This window comes from Aulonocara sp. 'chitande type north' Nkhata Bay, linkage group LG12 (assembly GCF_057382095.1).
Source record: "Aulonocara sp. 'chitande type north' Nkhata Bay isolate Kocher_YH1m ecotype deep benthic linkage group LG12, A_spYH_male_GT1.1, whole genome shotgun sequence".
NCBI classification, from domain to species: Eukaryota; Metazoa; Chordata; class Actinopteri; order Cichliformes; family Cichlidae; genus Aulonocara; species Aulonocara sp. 'chitande type north' Nkhata Bay.
Window position 1 is genome coordinate 19898959 of NC_141355.1, and position 18130 is coordinate 19917088.

Consider the following 18130-nt stretch of genomic DNA (forward strand, 5'->3'; position numbering starts at 1 on the left):
TGTGTTAATCTTCCCTTTGCATCAATGTGGTTCATTGTTTCACTGCTTGGATTTGGTAATAAAAAAAACGTTCCTGTGTATGCCTTCAGTGGGGGTCTCTCTGAGTCAGTGGGACCACACGGAGATTAACATGTTTTGGCAGGTTTTTGTGTCTGCCTTGAAACCACCAGGAAAGTAATTACATGCTGTTAAAGCTAAATAGAGGAATATTACTGAAACAAACCAGTTGTTTCACTGGTTTTATACAATTAGTACATTATCAAATTTATACAGTAGCGTGCAAATGCATCCAGCCAGTCCTCATTTTTTTACATTTTGCTTCCAAGGACCCAGACTCACATTTTCAAAGTGATCTTGAGCAGTAGTTCTCCAGGCTTTCAGAAGATCTTTCAAAGTTATTTTTTATTTTTGTTTGACATTGGCTGCTTTTTCACTCATTTTCAGTCCAGTCTTTATATGCCAACTCTACACATAATATGCAAGTTAGGAAAGAAGTGATTTTAAATTGTATGTTTGGGCATTTTGGTACTCGTAATCTGTTGCAAAACTCATAATACATCCGCACTTATTTAGATGAATTTACAGAAAATGTCAAAGACGACAGGCATAAAATAATGTTTTTTATACCAGAAAAAAAAGTGATTCCCAAAGAGCTATACGGGAAAAAAACTGTATCTGAAAGTCATGTCCATAAAAAATAGGGGGAAAAAATCAGCAAAGAGATGCATCTGACCCTTCACTTGATTCATCTACTATTGAAACGGCCCCAAGTCTCAAGGACAGCTTTCAAGAAGTTATACTTAAGGAAGGGAAACAGTGAGAAAATGCTGAGATATGCCAAATTACACAAGAACTGGACTGAAAATCAGTGGCAAAAGGTCTTTTAAACAATGATGCAAATTTTGGTTCAAATCATCATCAGTTTGTACGAAGGAGATCAGGAAAGAGGTACAGCAGTGAGTGTCAGTATCCATCAGTAAAACACAGTCTAGACTCTTTCACGGTTTGGGTCGTTTCAGCCAGTAGTGTTGGAGATCTTGACAAAATGAATGTAATTATGGATGCAGATAAGTTGGTCGTTGGTCGTACCAGAGTTACTTTTAAGCTTGTTATAGTTGTTTTTGCTTTTTACGCTGTAATTCATACATGTTTGCTAATGTTTCAATAAATCACTACATCCATTTCCCACTTTTTAAGCACAATATGAAATAAGGGATGCTTTTACACAGTTCTGTATTTCTTAATGGGAGCTTAAACTATCCTACTAATGCCAGAAACAGCCTGTTATTAGTTGTGAAAAAGTTGGTCTAACGATTACAATAACTTTAACGTAATTAACTCAAAAAAGGGGGTGGGGGTGTCTTTGATTGCTAGTAAACTTTTACTTGATTATGCATATCTAGGTCAGAACATATGATTACTGTTTCCACATCGAGTGAGAGGTGAGCTGGACAGTTTCCCTGCTTAAATACAGGGCAAAGTGAGTGGAGACGGAGGAAAAAGCAAGACAGCTTAATTGGCAGTTAGCCAAGCTGAACATGTCTGAAAAAATGAAAATGAGTGCCTTTGGACATTGTGCTTTTAGTTATGATGTGACATGTATCCCCCACCACATATGCTGACAGAGCAGGTGGTCAAGGTTATTCAAAATGAGACATGCTCTGCGCAGGGGGTACGCACACACCCTATTCACACACACAAACACATGCATGCACAAAGAACTGTGCAAAAAGATTAAAGTTGACCCTTTGTGCCTTACGAAGGGGTGTGGTTAGGCAAAGGGGCCAACCAAGACTAGGGAGCTGAAGGCATCAACTTTAACCTCATAAAGTGAGCCCGGCTACTCATTAGTTACTGTAACATCTGTTGTTCAGGGACGGTGACCCTGTGGTAATGACAGAAGGACTTCAATTAAATAAACAGCACTGCCTGTGAGGAATGGAGAGATACTCAGAATCATCAAAGCCAATACTGATTTCTCACTGTTAGCATCTGTTCAGTAACACAGCCAGCAGAGGCAATCATCTGAATTGCTTAAATCATCAACTAAAACTACCCTAGAGATTCGACACATAGCTTTTACGTTCTTTTTCTACTCCTTCTGTAATTTTTTGCTCAACCTTTTCATTGTCACTTCTTCTGGATTGCCTCATTCGCAAACAGCAAGACTTAATTCTGTTTAGAGGAAGTACCAGGCCAATGAGTCACAAAGAGGGCCTGTAATTATGCATCTTGTGCCTTAAACAAGGAGTTCATAAGGAGTAAAGAAAAAGCCAAGATAGCTGACTCTCTCCCTTGTGAGCCTTGACAATTAGACCCATCCTCTCACTGTACTTTCACTGGACTTCTCCTCCTGTTTTCTCCAACACAATAGGCTCAAGACGAAAAGGACAACTCTTTGGCAAATCCACTGCTTTTATGACCAGTTAGGGATTAAAGCAATGCTGCCCTAAACAACAGTAAGTGGGGCTGGGGCCTTTTGTTCGTTATTCTTTTCAGGTATTGGCTTCAGCCACTGGGCACAGTTACAGAAAATATAATATTTACTATAGTAAATCACGGCCTTAAAGCTAAAACATCTGTCTGAACTGGGCTACACCCTGATCATGTCAGAGGCAGACTTTGTGAAATGTCCCCATAAGCTAGCTGATAGATGCCTCTGCATTAGAACCAGGGTTTTAAAAAGTACTGTAATTTACCAAGATGCTTCGAACATATATTATTGCTGTCTGAAGGGGAAAATGTGATGCAGTGGTAATGGGAAACAACAAAAAAGTAGGACATGTTGCACAACATGACACGCCTTCACTTACATGCAGAAATGTATTCTGAACTTTATTATAGATTATAGATGGAAAACTTTCTTTTCACCACTGGGTAGGAAAACAAGCTGAGATTGGTCACAAAATAATGAGTACCTACAGTACTCCTATTGCCTGATAGGAGGGAAACCTGCAGTCGTAGTCTGACTTGGACAGACTGCAATCACTCTCAGAGAGATTGTTGAAGGTTTGCAAATTATTGCTGTCTAATTTATAAATGCAGACAGACTGCCATAAGTTTGAATGAGTTTTTGTCAGAAAGCACAACTCAAGGGGACTCAACTCAACTGGCTGCCAGCTGGTTGTATTCTGGTTATATTCCTGTAACACAGGAAGGTTACTGAGTGTAAATGTAATAGCTAAATGCAAATTTCTGTCTATATCGACAGCAACAGATTTGTGATTTTTGACAACTTATCGCAGCTAGTTGCTGTATTATCAGAAACACATTGCATGCAATTGCCAACTTGACTCCATTCGACCGCAGACTGATAGCAGACTGCCTCTGTCTTATGGCAGTGACAGTGTCTCATTTTGCAGCTGAAAAATAACTGAACTAATAACTTTATCTTATGAGATAAAACAGATGAGTACATAATTAGCAGTTTTAAAAAGGGGATTGCAATATATGTTATTATAATACTGCATATTGCAAAATGTTAAAAATCGCAATAGTATATCGTGAGTGAAGTATTGGGAAAATATCGTATGGCAGTGTGTCCGGTAAGTACCACTTATATTCAGTACTGTACAATAGTTTTCCTATACCAATAGCCCAAACTCTACTGATCTCTAATTCATTTTGCACTGTGAAAATAACCCTAAACCCCAAAGAATCATAAAGAACAACTATTTCTTCACTAACAAGAATTTAAAAAAAGTCCTGCAACAAAAAGTATGGTCCCAATGGAGCCCTGATCTCTACATCAATCAGCCACTTCAAGATAAAATGAAGAGACAGAAGAAACTAAAAAATCACAGATCCACTAAAGAATAGTAACTAGGGCCATAATGTATGTTAATGCATTTACTTCTCTTTCAAGTGAACATACTCACTTGAAAGAACCTGGACTAAGAACTGTGCTCCTACTGCTGGTTTTGATGACACTAAAACCATGGGAAGAATAATGAAGGCATGACAGATTCTTCATAACAGAAACCACTACTGCAAGCAGACATTATATGTTCAAAGCAAGCCAGCCTCCATTATCACAGAAAACGAGTGCAGTGGAGTTTTTCAAATTTTCTTTTGTTCATTTTCTGCTAACTTAATAATATGGTTACAGAAAAAATAAGTACTATTACAGTAAACCACTTGTTTTATAACAGAAACCTCAACACAAGTGGTTTGCAAAAGAAAGGTACTTTGTATTCTGGTGAAATTAGCCGGATCAGGTCGGAGCAGACATCAAGCACGCTGATGTCAGCTTGCTGTAACACTTCCAGTATCCCGTTTCAAAATAACCAAAAGTCAAAAACATCTTTAAAAAAATAAAGCTTGAGGACTGTTTCACTCTTGCAAATGTAAATATGGCCTGATTTTAGATCTCACAAACAGAAGGCCACACCAAGTCTTGATTTAACTTCAGTAATCAAATGTGCATGTATTGTACTGTAGCCAAAATGGATCACTGTAAACTATATAAAAGAAAATAAATTTGACCACATTAAGAGGAATGTAAGCCTACATGTAAGCCCGGCCCATCTCTTTGTCTTAGGAACACATCTGAAGGCAGACATTGTCTTAGACAGCTAAATAATTAGCAGTCTAAGACAATGAGCAAACAAATTTATTCTTCTAATTTCTAGGAGTGCTGAGGAGGGAAATGTCTGGGGGGAAATTTATGAAACACTGTTTGAATGCAATTAAGATGCTGCCATGGCTGGTTAGAGAGGGAGGGAACATCATTGTGAAAACTTTGAGAGAAAAGTGGACCACAAAAATTTCTCTCTTACATCACCAAGAGAGAAATATGAGCTATATAATGTAATTTTTTGCACATTAAACTTTAAAAACAAAGACAAGCACACCACGAATGATACCAATTAGCAAAGTATAGTTTTAACACATTTGTCTGTAGACAGTCTACACTACTGTCTACAGACTTGAACAACTCTCAAGTATTTTCAAGCTAGTACTCAAGTTTGAGGGTATAATATCTAAATATTGTATAATAATGTTCATTTCTATTTTTCCTTTATATGTTCAGAATAGATTTTATCATTAGCAACGAGCTGGCTCTGCAGGTGCCGACGTCTTAGACTTCAAATAACTTTATGTGTGCATTATTATAGAACAAAGCACAGTGGCATAGGCGCTATGGCAAGGCGCCGAGTCATTAGCGTGTTATAGACGACTCGAATTTTCCTCTAGTTCTTACAAATGAAGTACAAATTCTTCTTCGAAAACTTAGCACTATGTGGACCAACAACTGCGATGTGAAAATGAAGCAATTATTTTATGAAACTGATATCATTGAAGCACTCACTCTTGACAGCTTCGACAGTAGTTTCAACCTTCAACTCTTGTGCTTTGAGCCAATCAGCGACAGCGCAGTGCGTCCTTACGTCACGCAAACCGTGCTTCGCTTTCGTTACGTAAGTTCCAGGGAGGCGGAAGTGTGATGTGGCTTTGATTCCCATTTACAAAAATGGTAAGTTTGTTTTGCTAAAGCAGATCTTTTTGATCTTTTGCAGCGACGTTTAAGCGTTATTTATCGCACGTATTGGAGATATGACCTGTATCAGTGATAAACTGTGATGGCAGCTTGTGCTTGTAGAACATACAGTAAATGTTAAACTACCGAGCTAATAGTGGTTAGCTGAGTTAGGCTAAAAGTTTAGCAAATCTAGCCACAATGTCACGTTTCCGTTCATGCTATTAAACTTTTATTTCATCGAGTGCGCGCACTGATGTGTCATTGGGAGTCGTTTGCTAGAAAAGTCAAGTTATCTCTGATTTTTTAAATACGACGAGTGCTAGCATCGTAGTGTTTTGAGGCGTATGCCACGTAGCTAGACAAGGAGCATGGACTACTGCCTGCATGCGTGGGTATTTCGAATTAAAACTCGTAAATGAATATGTAACCAGTGAAATTAATTGTTTCCATAAAGTAGAATTTTAAAGACGAGCGTTTATTAAGAGGGCCTAAATGATGAATAATGATGAAATGATGAACCAACAGAAACAGGGAACGTGGTTAATTATATAACATTTCATTTTTAAAAGTTAAACATTACGTGTACGACACCAGTTAAGTCGTTGTAAAATGATGCTTATTTTCTGTAACAGCATTACAGTTTGAGTTATTGAGGGATATTATAAATTCAGCAATAGAAGCAGTTCATAATCTCGAAGTTATTTTAAGGTATAGACTTTAAATACCCCTGTTTAAATCCTATGTTAGTTCTTAAATGTACTTGTAAACTCATCATGCTCACTACTTGAGCAATGGAGTTGGATTAGAATCTATTGCAGAGTCCCTTGGTTGCTTTGGCGTGCCATAAGATTAAGACAGTTATAAATTAATAACAAAGTCCTTCCTTTAGATTTACCTTTGATTTGATCATAAGTGCACATGCATTGTAAAATGAGGTGCACATGGTAAATATTGCCATTCACATTGCGAAAGACTGGCCAATATGATCAGCAGTTTTTCCATTTAGTTTCTCATCCTGCAGATGAACGCAAATTCCGGTCTTGGTTCTTGCAGGTGCACTACCAATCTGGTCTGTGAGCTAGCTAATATGAAAGGCTTGGACTAGCTGGTTAGCACCAACTGAACAAAAGAGTGAGCTGTTGTTCTCTTGTAACTCAATGGTAGATAAAGTTCTTTCAAATGGTTGAATACAAAGATCAAAATTACTGGCAATATATAAGGTGAAGATTACTGGATAATTACTGTGTGGGTGTTTAATAAACCAGATTCAATTCCAAAACACCTTGTTTCTTAGATTAGGATGTGGACATGAGTTGCAGTTTGCTGGTGAGTTATGAACAAATACATAAATATTGATCGACCTTGCTTTTTTTTTTCCAGGGAAAAATAATCAGGATTGCTTCCACTAGTTAACCTTTCTAATCTATCTAGGCCAATCTCCAAGGTACATTGTTCTGTAGAAGGCTAAAGGCTCTTTTGCAGTAGCAAATAAAATCACTTAGTATCTGAAACTAAGTTTGATTCATAACTCGACCGTCTTTCAATTCTTACATCGGTGCAACGATCTGTGCAGACATCTGAGTGCCTTTCAATTTGTTGTGACAGTGTGGATTTTTCAACTATGTCTACAAGTGCACCAACTGTAAATGTTCCCTCCAAGCAGACTAAAAAATGGTAGGATAAGAGCACTCATGTGTCCCTGGTGTCCACAGCTGTCCAAAGTACTGTCTGTGTGGTCTACAAGGTTTCATGTATTGACTGCCAATTCTTCAACATGTTTGACAAAAAGTGTGATCAGCAAGAAGAAGTGGGTTGGCTCACAGGTTGTGTGTGAGAAAAATACAGTCTCTGGGGAGCTAATTTTGTTTTCTCCCCATTTATGTTGGACTGTGGGCTCGGTATATTCACTGACTGTTCGATCTATATATGTGGTAGAACACTGTAGTAGCTATTGTTTTAATGCAACAGTTAATTATTCTCATAAGTGGCATGTCTGTTTCTAGTTTTGTTATTCATCTTTTTAATGTCTAAAACAGTTTTGAAGTGAAAATCTTAAGTGTTGCACCTTTTGATGATAAGGACTAACTGAGTCCATTTGGACTTTGGTCTTCATTTTGGCAAATCAGAGTACTGTATAAGATATTGATTGTGAGGGAGGTCATAATACCTTCTAGGCACGTAGTTGATTTTGTAAGTAAGTCTACATATGCACTTTCACTGTGTAATTCTGAATATGAGATTATAAAAAAACAGATTTTAAGTTGAGTTTTTGACAATATAATAACTCTAAAGCGTTCTGCACAGTCAGTCAGCACCAAAGTGAACAACTGGCACAACAGCTATCTTCTCTGCACGTAGCTGAAGATCAGTATTACAGAAAACTGTCACGAGTTCACTTTTTTTAAATTGTTATGACATATTGTATTATGTCTGTACTAAATGTATCATTCTCTTTCATCTTGCAGTCAGCCATTTTCAACTTCCAGTCACTGCTAACTGTGATTCTCCTCCTGATCTGTACCTGTGCCTACATCAGAGCAATGGCCCCCAGCCTGCTGGACAAGAATAAGACTGGGTAAGATGGGCTACTTAAAAATCACCACTGACATGATTAATTGGCTTCCCATCTTTGTCTTTTTGAGCAGTATAAATGATCAAAATGACTAAATCATTCATCTTTTCTAAGTTCATTATCAGCAATAATGGCAAATTGCTTGATCACTCTTCATTTCACTATGTAATAATTCAGAATGGTAATCTGTATGTAAAGTATATTATTGTGGTTCTATAACATTATAGATCATCTTACAAGAAATTAAAGGTAAGGTTAAAACAGTAAATTTCAGTCTAATGCTTTCAGAATAGATGGAGACATTCACATGCATATGACAACAGTTAAATGTGGAGCCTTGGAGCAGTGTAGAAGAGTGAAAATTCAAATCTAATGATTCTGCAAGTTTAATCAGTGCTTGCTGAAATATTTCTACACAGCAGTCACTTACAGTGTTTCTGCTGGTAAAAACAGGAAAATTGTGGCTGGAGACAACAGTTATTGCGACCAAATGCCATGAATTTGCAAACTCATTATCTTTGAAATCAGAGTCAGTCTGCTATCAGCTTGCAATTAAATGAGATCAAGTTGCCTATTTACATGCTGTGTCTGTGATAATACAGCAATGAACAGTGATACATACAGGGAGTGCAGAATTATTAGGCAAGTTGTATTTTTGAGGAATAATGTTATTATTGAACAACAACCATGTTCTCAATGAACCCAAAAAACTCATTAATATCAAAGCTGAATGTTTTTGGAAGTAGTTTTTAGTTTGTTTTTAGTTTTAGCTATTTTAGGAGGATATCTGTGTGTGCAGGTGACTATTACTGTGCATAATTATTAGGCAACTTAACAAAAAACAAATATATACCCATTTCAATTATTTCTTTTTACCAGTGAAACCAATATAACATCTCCACATTCACAAATATACATTTCTGACATTCAAAAACAAAACAAAAACAAATCAGCGACCAATATAGCCACCTTTCTTTGCAAGGACACTCAAAAGCCTGCCATCCATGGATTCTGTCAGTGTTTTGATCTGTTCACCATCAACATTGCGTGCAGCAGCAACCACAGCCTCCCAGACACTGTTCAGAGAGGTGTACTGTTTTCCCTCCTTGTAAATCTCACATTTGATGATGGACCACAGGTTCTCAATGGGGTTCAGATCAGGTGAACAAGGTGGCCATGTCATTAGTTTTTCTTCTTTTATACCCTTTCTTGCCAGCCACGCTGTGGAGTACTTGGACGCGTGTGATGGAGCATTGTCCTGCATGAAAATCATGTTTTTCTTGAAGGATGCAGACTTCTTCCTGTACCACTGCTTGAAGAAGGTGTCTTCCAGAAACTGGCAGTAGGACTGGGAGTTGAGCTTGACTCCATCCTCAACCCGAAAAGGCCCCACAAGCTCATCTTTGATGATACCAGCCCAAACCAGTACTCCACCTCCACCTTGCTGGCGTCTGAGTCGGACTGCTCTCTGCCCTTTACCAATCCAGCCACGGGCCCATCCATCTGGCCCATCAAGACTCACTCTCATTTCATCAGTCCATAAAACCTTAGAAAAACCAGTCTTGAGATATTTCTTGGCCCAGTCTTGACGTTTCAGCTTGTGTGTCTTTTTCAGTGGTGGTTGTCTTTCAGCCTTTCTTACCTTGGCCATGTCTCTGGGTATTGCACACCTTGTGCTTTTGGGCACTCCAGTGATGTTGCAGCTCTGAAATATGACCAAACTGGTGGCAAGTGGCATCTTGGCAGCTGCACGCTTGACTTTTCTCAGTTCATGGGCAGTTATTTTGCACCTTGGTTTTTCCACACGCTTCTTGTGACCCTGTTGACTATTTTGAATGAAACGCTTGATTGTTCGATGATCACGCTTCAGAAGCTTTGCAATTTTGAGACTGCTGCATCCCTCTGCAAGATATCTCACTATTTTTGACTTTTCTGAGCCTGTCAAGTCCTTCTTTTGACCCATTTTGCCAAAGGAAAGGACGTTGCCTAATAATTATGCACACCTGATCTAGGGTGTTGATGTCATTAGACCACACCCCTTCTCATTACAGAGATGCACATCACCTAATATGCTTAGTTGGTAGTAGGCTTTCGAGCCTATACAGCTTGGAGTAGGACAACATGCATGAAGAGGATGATGTGGACAAAATACTCATTTGCCTAATAATTCTGCACTCCCTGTAGTTGTAAATTGCAAATCTGTGATCTACACACATATAAATTCACATTTTCTTCTTGGATTCAGATTCTAGCCTGAAACCCATTAACAAAAATTCAGAAATTCTTCCACAAATACTGATGTAGTTGCAGCAGGTCTGCAATTAAACTGCAGATTGCCATAGGTGATCAGCAACCATGCTATTATATATAACTGAGGGCGTTTTCACAACTATTGTTCATTTACTCTGATCCGATCAGTTGATGAGTTTGTAAACTTGTAGCTTTTCCCCGTGGTTTTGGTTTACAGAGAAAAGTCCAAGAGAACTCCAGGCGAAGTGCAAACTGTGAAAATATTCAGTCCATTCATTGGCCAGATGTGTCTGGGGCAGGAGAGGAGCAACAAATTAAATATAGGAGGAAGATGCAGTGTGAGAAAACTGAGAATTTACATTGATTTCTTGGCTAGTTGCTAGACCGTACAGACCTGCACATATATAAAACCTCCCCACATTAAGAATACAAAGAATGCATTGCAAACTAATGTTTTTTAGTTCAAACTTTCAGCATACAGCTGGTGGTTGGTCCAGTTTGGGGTCAGATCACGCTCGCACCATAAACAAACCGCTCTGGTGCTTGTTTGGAAATGCACCGAGACCACCTCCTCCTCCTCCGGTGTGGTTGTTTTGAATGGCACCCAAGTGCGGTTACTGTCTTCACAACTGCACAAACAAATCTTACCAAGGGGGAAAATGAACCTGAGCTCAATTTAAACAGACTAAACAGCGCAGGTGTGAAAACACCCTAAGACGACCAATTGAGTCAAGCAGCCCATTGCAAAAAGATGTTTCACAGATGAGTTTGCTCATTGCTACAGACTGCGATTGTTTGGAAACAAGTTGCCTCCTACCAGGTGAGCTTTGCAATAGACTTGGAATCAAAAGGTCGGTGGGGTGACCACTTGGATACCACAACTACTTGCAATCAGTTCCAGATTTTTCCTAGTCGCAAGGGGATTGCTGTCCTCGTCTTACTCTGTCCACACTGAGCAATGGCAATTGTTGATAGACACACACCACCAATGATAAGTGAACATCCTTTAAGGTTCTGACGCCGTCAGTTTTCATAATAGAAATGGTGCACTTCAAGTAATTTACGCCTGTATTTTTGCTCATATTAAAGTCGTTCCTTTATCAAGTAAGGCTTGTCTGTCCAAAACACTTGGTTAATAAGAAGCTGCTTATTAAGGCCAGTAAAGTAGCAGAAGTAAAGCAGATTTTTATAATTTCAGGATCAACATTATTCTTGGCTGTATAAGTTCTGTAATTCATTTCTAATAAATCTGGCAAATCCCAGAAACAGTTTCACTCACATACACACAGCATTGGAAAAGGGAGGGACATCCTGTTCAGACAAGCGCTTGAGACTGAGAATGTCATATGGGATGATTTAATAGTTTTCCCCCTTGATTGATTTGTTGACTGAGGCATGAGACATTATTTGGGTTGATTTGATGCCACACATTTCGCAGATAATTCTTGTGTGGTAGGGAAAGGCACAAAATCTAAGGGGAATACCATCTCCAAGAAAATATGTGTTTTATAAAGAAAAATAGCAGTACACTCAAAAACAAATCTTAGCTTCAAGTGTACAAAATGTAACTGTTATACAGAGACAACTTTGAGGAAAAAATTGTACAATGGGATGCTGACACCATCTGGTGAGAATGAAAGTTTAAAAAGTTTGCTTTAAATGCAGAGACACACAGAGCTCTCAAAAGAAGTGAAAATGTCCCATTTGCCTCAGTGCTCAATCCATATGAGATGTCCTGCTGTTCGTCTTTTCCCTCTACGTTGTAAATTCCTCACATGGAACTTGACATCCGATGGCTGCTTGGGTTTTGTGGAGTACCTCTGTTGCTGTATGTGCACATATCATCACAGGTCTTTGAGCTTTTAATATCAGAGTTCCTGTTTGTAATGTTTGTAATTCCTTTACTTTTTAGGCTTCTAGGAATTTTTTGGAAGTGTGCCAGAATAGGTAAGCCTATGACTGCCCCATATAGTTTTTTTTTTACTTTGTCATATTGTTATTCATACATGCATGCAGAAATGTTTCCTGACAAAGCCTAAACACTGCACTATTGCATTTCTCCAGGTGAGCGGAAGAGTCCGTGGGTGGCCTGCTGCTGTGTCATCATGGCTTTTAGTATACTGTTCCTACAGTAGCAATCTAAAGAAACCCACTAATGGAAACATTGGAGAAATGGAGAGACACGAAGACATGGACAGGATGATCCTAGAAGCACAATAAGACCTCCTTTGCTTATCAGTTAGATAATGTAAAAAGAGAGACCTGACATCACGTACTGAGTCACGGAGAGCCCGTGTATGGAGGAGGGGGTTAGCTGATAGCATTTGTGTGAATCCCTCCACAGACTTCCAGGTCTGTACGTTTAAGTGTGTGTGTGGGAGGAACAAGTGTACCGCTTTTCTGTTATCTGCTATTTGTGGGATCAAATGATACAGTTTGTCTAAACATTTCAAACAGATTTTTTCCATCATTTTGTGTCACTATAAGGAGCTGATTAATCTGTTTGAAATTCTTCACAAAGAGGACCCCAATAAATGTTTAATCTGTTAAGGGATTTACATGCTGACTTATATTTGTTACCTTCCTGTTTGTTGAGTTGAAAATGGTGGGTACAGCAAACAAAATGGTATTAAAGCTCTTCAGGTGTCTAGTTGTCCTACATTTTTGCCTCAAAGAGCTACTGATGTTTTTAATGTCAGTTGGTTTGCAGCTATTTATTAAAGTCCCTTTTTTTTGGAAGTGTGGTTTTAAGTTTTTCTTTTTTAACAAAGCTTATGATTCATGTTTTCTGCCACATTGTACAAAGTGTCAGTAATTATGACTTCAAACATGGTAAATACGTGTTGATGATAGATTTGTGTCATTCTTTACTATTTAAGTACTTATTTATAAACATGCAAGAATCTTTTTAGAGCTGTTTAGAGGGTCAAGAGTTTGTGATAACCTCTTAAACTTTGCAGTGAACACCCATCTTGGCAAGGTTTTGTGCAAAAAAAGCTGGAAAGCTTTGGTTTCATTCATACTAAGAAAACCTTAAAAAGTTCTGCTTTAAAAATCTGGAGAAAATTTAGTAGCCTCTGAAACAGATCCAGAATATGTTAGAAAAGTTACAACTATGTGTGATTGCTTATTTAGACAAATTCTGGTAATTTCATCTTTGAACTGTGTACAAGATAAATTGCATGAAACCAAAATTCCACATGTGACCACATCATAAAACTGCCTGCAACAGGCTTAAATTATAAAGTCCTTATGAAAAAGCCTTGACAAGTTTTGTCAGCCACAGAATTTGACCAATTGGTGAAATCCTAAGAAATGCTGGCCTGGTATTGTTTCAGGAAATAGTACAACTGCATTGTGGGTTTCTCATGAAAATATGAAGGGGGGGGGTTAAAGTTATTCACACATTTTCTCCCTGTTTATGGGTACAGAGGATGAGACTAAAGAAGAACACTTGTAGTCACACACCCCCTTGATGAGTATCCAGATCCAGACTCCCTGTTAGAGAACATAGATCCTATATTGGTGTGCAACCGTTTTAGCTCTCCTCGGTTGAGATAAAGCATCAAGCCTTCTGGTAAATTTGTGATTATCAGGCCATGACGCAGATAGAGCAGACACAGCGGAGCAGTCCTCCGTTTCTATTTGGGGGAACAGAGATACTGGTACGAAGGATATCACTGGGTCAATGAACTGAGCTAATGTCTTGGGTGATGAAAGGAAGACACTATGGAAGAACTGATGCTCCTTGCTTCAGCTGATGATAGGAGCTGTTATCACTGGTTCAATTACATGCAGGAAAGATGGAAGAAATAACTCGTAAACTGGCGGTAGGCAGCTGTATACTGCTCTGGTAGGGTAATTGGGGACAAAAATCAAACTAAACATATAATTGTTCTTTTCTTTTTGGGTCAAGATCATTATTCCTAATCTCCCATAAGCTATGGAAACATTTGCCAAGCAATGAGCAATGAACATCTGGCAGAAGTGCAGTGAATTGATGCCTAAAAAAACTTTAGGACTTCGCTCACTTAATGCATGCTCTGATTTTTCTGTTTGAATTGGCTGATCAGGATTGATTAAAGGGGATGCCAAATGGCAAAGGGCACAAAAATAGTCCTGTTTCTTATGTCAGAATTCTGTTTTAAATGTCATCTGCTGAGCATCATTGCCTCTGTCCTTAAAAGTTATGTTTATTTCTCGGCTCCACCAGCCGCGGCATGGCAACCAAACAGTCTAAACTAACTGTGCTTAACAATGTGAAGCAAACTCATTTAACTGACTGCTAAATAAAATGTGATGTTATGGTGACATCATAAAGCGTCTCTGTCTGCCATGTGAACAGAAGAAGAAAAAAAAGATCCAAGTATTGATTCCCTCATGATTTGATGTATCGCTGTTCTAATTAGAAAAAATAAAGCTTTTACTATAAAAGGCCAGGATAGTGAATTCAAAGTGAGACTGTAAATGTCAGACATCTTTTTTTAGCATTTAAACAATAACAATTTTTGGGAGCTGATTCTACTTTTCAAAAGGCACCTTGTATCTATTTACAGTGTCAGAACTGAACGGATAAACTTTTAACTCGTGCCCTCAGTATTTAAACAATCCTAGTTACAGACTTGCTATTTCTGTATATCCTATACAAAGTTACAGTTGTGGTCAGAAGTTTACATTCACTCTTCATGGGCATGAATGTCGTGGTAATTTCGGGGTTGTAATGATTTCTTTGAACTGCTCTTTTTTCTAGGGTGCAATGATTGTAATCACACATCTTTCATGACTTTAAAAAACAAGAATTTGGTATACAAGTTTGGATTTACATTAGATTTTCTCTAATTCACACAGGGTCAAAAGTTTAGATACAGACTCACTCACTTAAATCTTTTAATAAATGATGCTGAAGGTTCTATTAAGAGTGTTATTTTGACAAAGCCAAGGCATATTAACTTCACATTGGTGATCATGATTTATTACAACTGGTGCTTTCTGTTTGCCAGCACAAAAGTGATTTGTTTTGACGGTACTAAGAACAATGGGAAAGTCCAAGGAAGTTGATATAAGAAGAAGAACTGTGTATTTTACAAGTTGGGAAGATCTCTTGGCGCCATTTGTTAATGACAGGGTATTTCAAGATCATCAGTTTAAACAATGATGTGTAAGTATAAGTTATTCAGACCTAAACTGTCACCCTCCCATGACAAGAAATGTGTTAGGATGTCCAAAAACAGCCCAGGAACCACCAAGGCTCAAACATGCTGTAAACTGCTGGAACACCAGCGTCACTGTCTACAGTCACTATGGACTGAGAGGGCGCTGACCAACAAAGAACTTTTTACTGGTCAGATGAGATTGAGCTATTTGGCCACAATAACAAAAAGTATGCTCAGAGGAGTAACAGGAAGGCTTTCAGAACACTATACAAGCTTTAAAGCACAGTGGTGGTAGCATCATTAGCATCATGCTCTGTGGCTGTTTTGCTGCCACTGATGCTGGTACATTGCAAAAAGTGGATAGAATAGTGAAGAACGAAGACTACCACCAAATTCTTCAACTTCATTTCAAATCAACAGCTAGACAGTTGAAACTTGGACACAATTGGATGTTCCAGTAAGACAGTGACCCAAGACACATATCAAAACTGGTCATAGAATGGATAAAGCAGGCTAACATTAAGCTTCTGGAATGGCCTTCCCAAAGCCCTGAGCTCAGCACTATTGAGAATTTGTGGACTATGCTTAAAAGTGGGGTCTGTGTCAGAAAACCAACCAATTTAAATGAACTGTATCAATGCTTTCATAAACAGTGGTCAAATATCCTACCAGACTTATGCCAGAAGTTTGTTGATAGCATCTGGTTACTGTGCAGTTTACTAAGTGACGTTTATCCAAATATTAGTCTGGGTGTATGTATATATTTGAGCCTGTGTGGATTCCAGAAAAACCCCATTCAACCTTTTTGGACCCAATTCTTGCTTTTTAAAGTCATCTAAGATGTATCCTGTACAATCAGTCCACTCCAAAAAAAAAAAAGAACAGTTCAAAGAAATCATTGCAAGCCTAAATTTACCATAACATTCATACCTATGATTATCGTATCTTAACTACACTTGCATATTAACTTTTAAAAATATATTTAACCTTTGTAAACCGGCAAAGTTAGAGGAGTAGCCAGAGACATGTATTGAAAGGCCATTAAATTTAGACATCTATTCCAAAATCCCCCTTCTACCTTTCAATGGAAATGAAGTTAAAATGACTGAAAATAGAACTCACTGATTTCTGGTTTTGCTTGTTTGTTTGATTGGTGAGGTATTTTTTTCATTATAATGTTTCTGGGCAATGTAAAATTCATATTAATATACTATTGTGTTTTCCAGAATTTTCCCTCAAGAGAATTTTGTAATAGTTCACATCATAAGTACTTTTTTGACATCATTAGTCAACAAGGAGAATATTCAAAGCACATTACTCTAATTGTGTTGCCTCTGTCCTCCTTTGATCATATTGGAGAGGTTGCTGTCATTTTGTGGACTTCAAAGGCAATCAGGCCGTTAAAGTCTTTGCCATCTCCTGCTGAGCAAACCAGAAGTGTCCAAACAGACCTTGACCCTTAAAATCTTCAGTGGAGCCTGTTTGAATCAGTTCTGTAAAGGAAGGTAAAGATGAATGGAGAGAAAGAAAGCTGCACAGGAGATGGCCGGAGGGTGAGAATGTCAGCAAGATAATGACAGGGAGTAAAGGAGGGAAACATTCACGAGTAGTGGATTATTCCTTATTGGTGTATCTCTGTGATCAGTCTCCCTTTGGCCCTATATTTTCTTTCTTGATTATATATCTAAAAACCTGAGGCTTCTTGGTTTACTGATACCTACGGGGGTAATTTCTCTCTTGTGGCTGCTTCTAGCTTGAGACACACAACCAAACTTTTAGACATAAAGGATTACAAAGGCTTCATTATTATGATTAAAAATGCTTGACATCACATTCTTTTTATAAACCCTTTGTTCTGTCCTCACTTCTTCATTAGAAAGATCCAAACTGTTTTCTGCCCACGAGAGCACAAATGACAAGTAAACGACTTTGGTAGCTAAAGGACACCAATATCCTCTAAGTAGGGCAAGTCTGGGTCAGTCACCTGCCTGATGACAATTTGTGTGAATGATCCCATTGTGGACGCTGGATGTTTTAATCAGGTATGTACTTGAAACTTTATTTTATGTAGAGTCAATATTTTTAATCACTCTAACGTCTTCCACATGCAGTCATTTTTACCAGCAATGCTATAAGGAAAATTTTTAACTCACTCCTGTGGCCACTGTGGCCAATATGTGTCTCCTTTGAAGGTGGCACAGTTTCTTCATTGGGACATCTCAGCCTGGCTTGTTAACCTGCAGCAGGAGGAGTCTCTGCACGCCAAGGCAGTTCCACAGATCTGGAAAGCCCAACATCTTTGGCTGAGTTAATAATGACATGAAGTAAACATTCACTGAAAAGTGACTTCATAACCAGCCAAATTAAACAACAGGAGTTTGAAGGTTTACAGTGTGGTTTTGACCACTTGTGTCCACATTTTGATTAAAGTGTTCCCATTTGCAGTGATACTGGCTCACTTGCGTGAGTCTTTGCATATTAATATAAAGTGGAAACACTGGAAATTATATGTAGCCATTTGGACCAGTTATTTACACCGTTATATATACATACCTATACATTACTTTTACACTGTATGTGTAAGTACCTAACACAACTTGGTAGTGACCAAGGCTCAATTTTTCTTGTTCAGAAAAAAATGGTTTTGCTCTACATATTCTGGTTATCAACAAT

General features: G+C 38.3%; 2 protein-coding genes across 3 annotated transcripts in view; one reads left to right on the forward strand and one right to left on the reverse strand.

Annotated features, from left to right (window-relative positions):
• The window catches only part of LOC147317278 (DNA repair protein XRCC4-like), a 25423-nt gene extending 19958 nt beyond the window's left edge, over positions 1 to 5465 (reverse strand). For both annotated transcript variants that reach the window (XM_086314084.1, XM_086314083.1), the window contains exon 1: positions 5312 to 5465. In XM_086314084.1, coding sequence (XP_086170210.1) covers positions 5312 to 5465 — 154 coding nt within the window. The remainder of the gene's footprint in view (positions 1 to 5311) is intronic.
• On the forward strand, positions 5395 to 13043 carry tmem167a (transmembrane protein 167A). Its single transcript, XM_086314086.1, has 4 exons — positions 5395 to 5476; positions 7948 to 8057; positions 12217 to 12251; positions 12369 to 13043. The coding sequence occupies exons 1-4, from the start codon at positions 5474 to 5476 to the stop codon at positions 12437 to 12439; spliced, it is 219 nt and encodes a 72-aa protein (XP_086170212.1). The 5' UTR covers positions 5395 to 5473; the 3' UTR covers positions 12440 to 13043.
• Positions 13044 to 18130: the final 5087 nt, after the last annotated feature.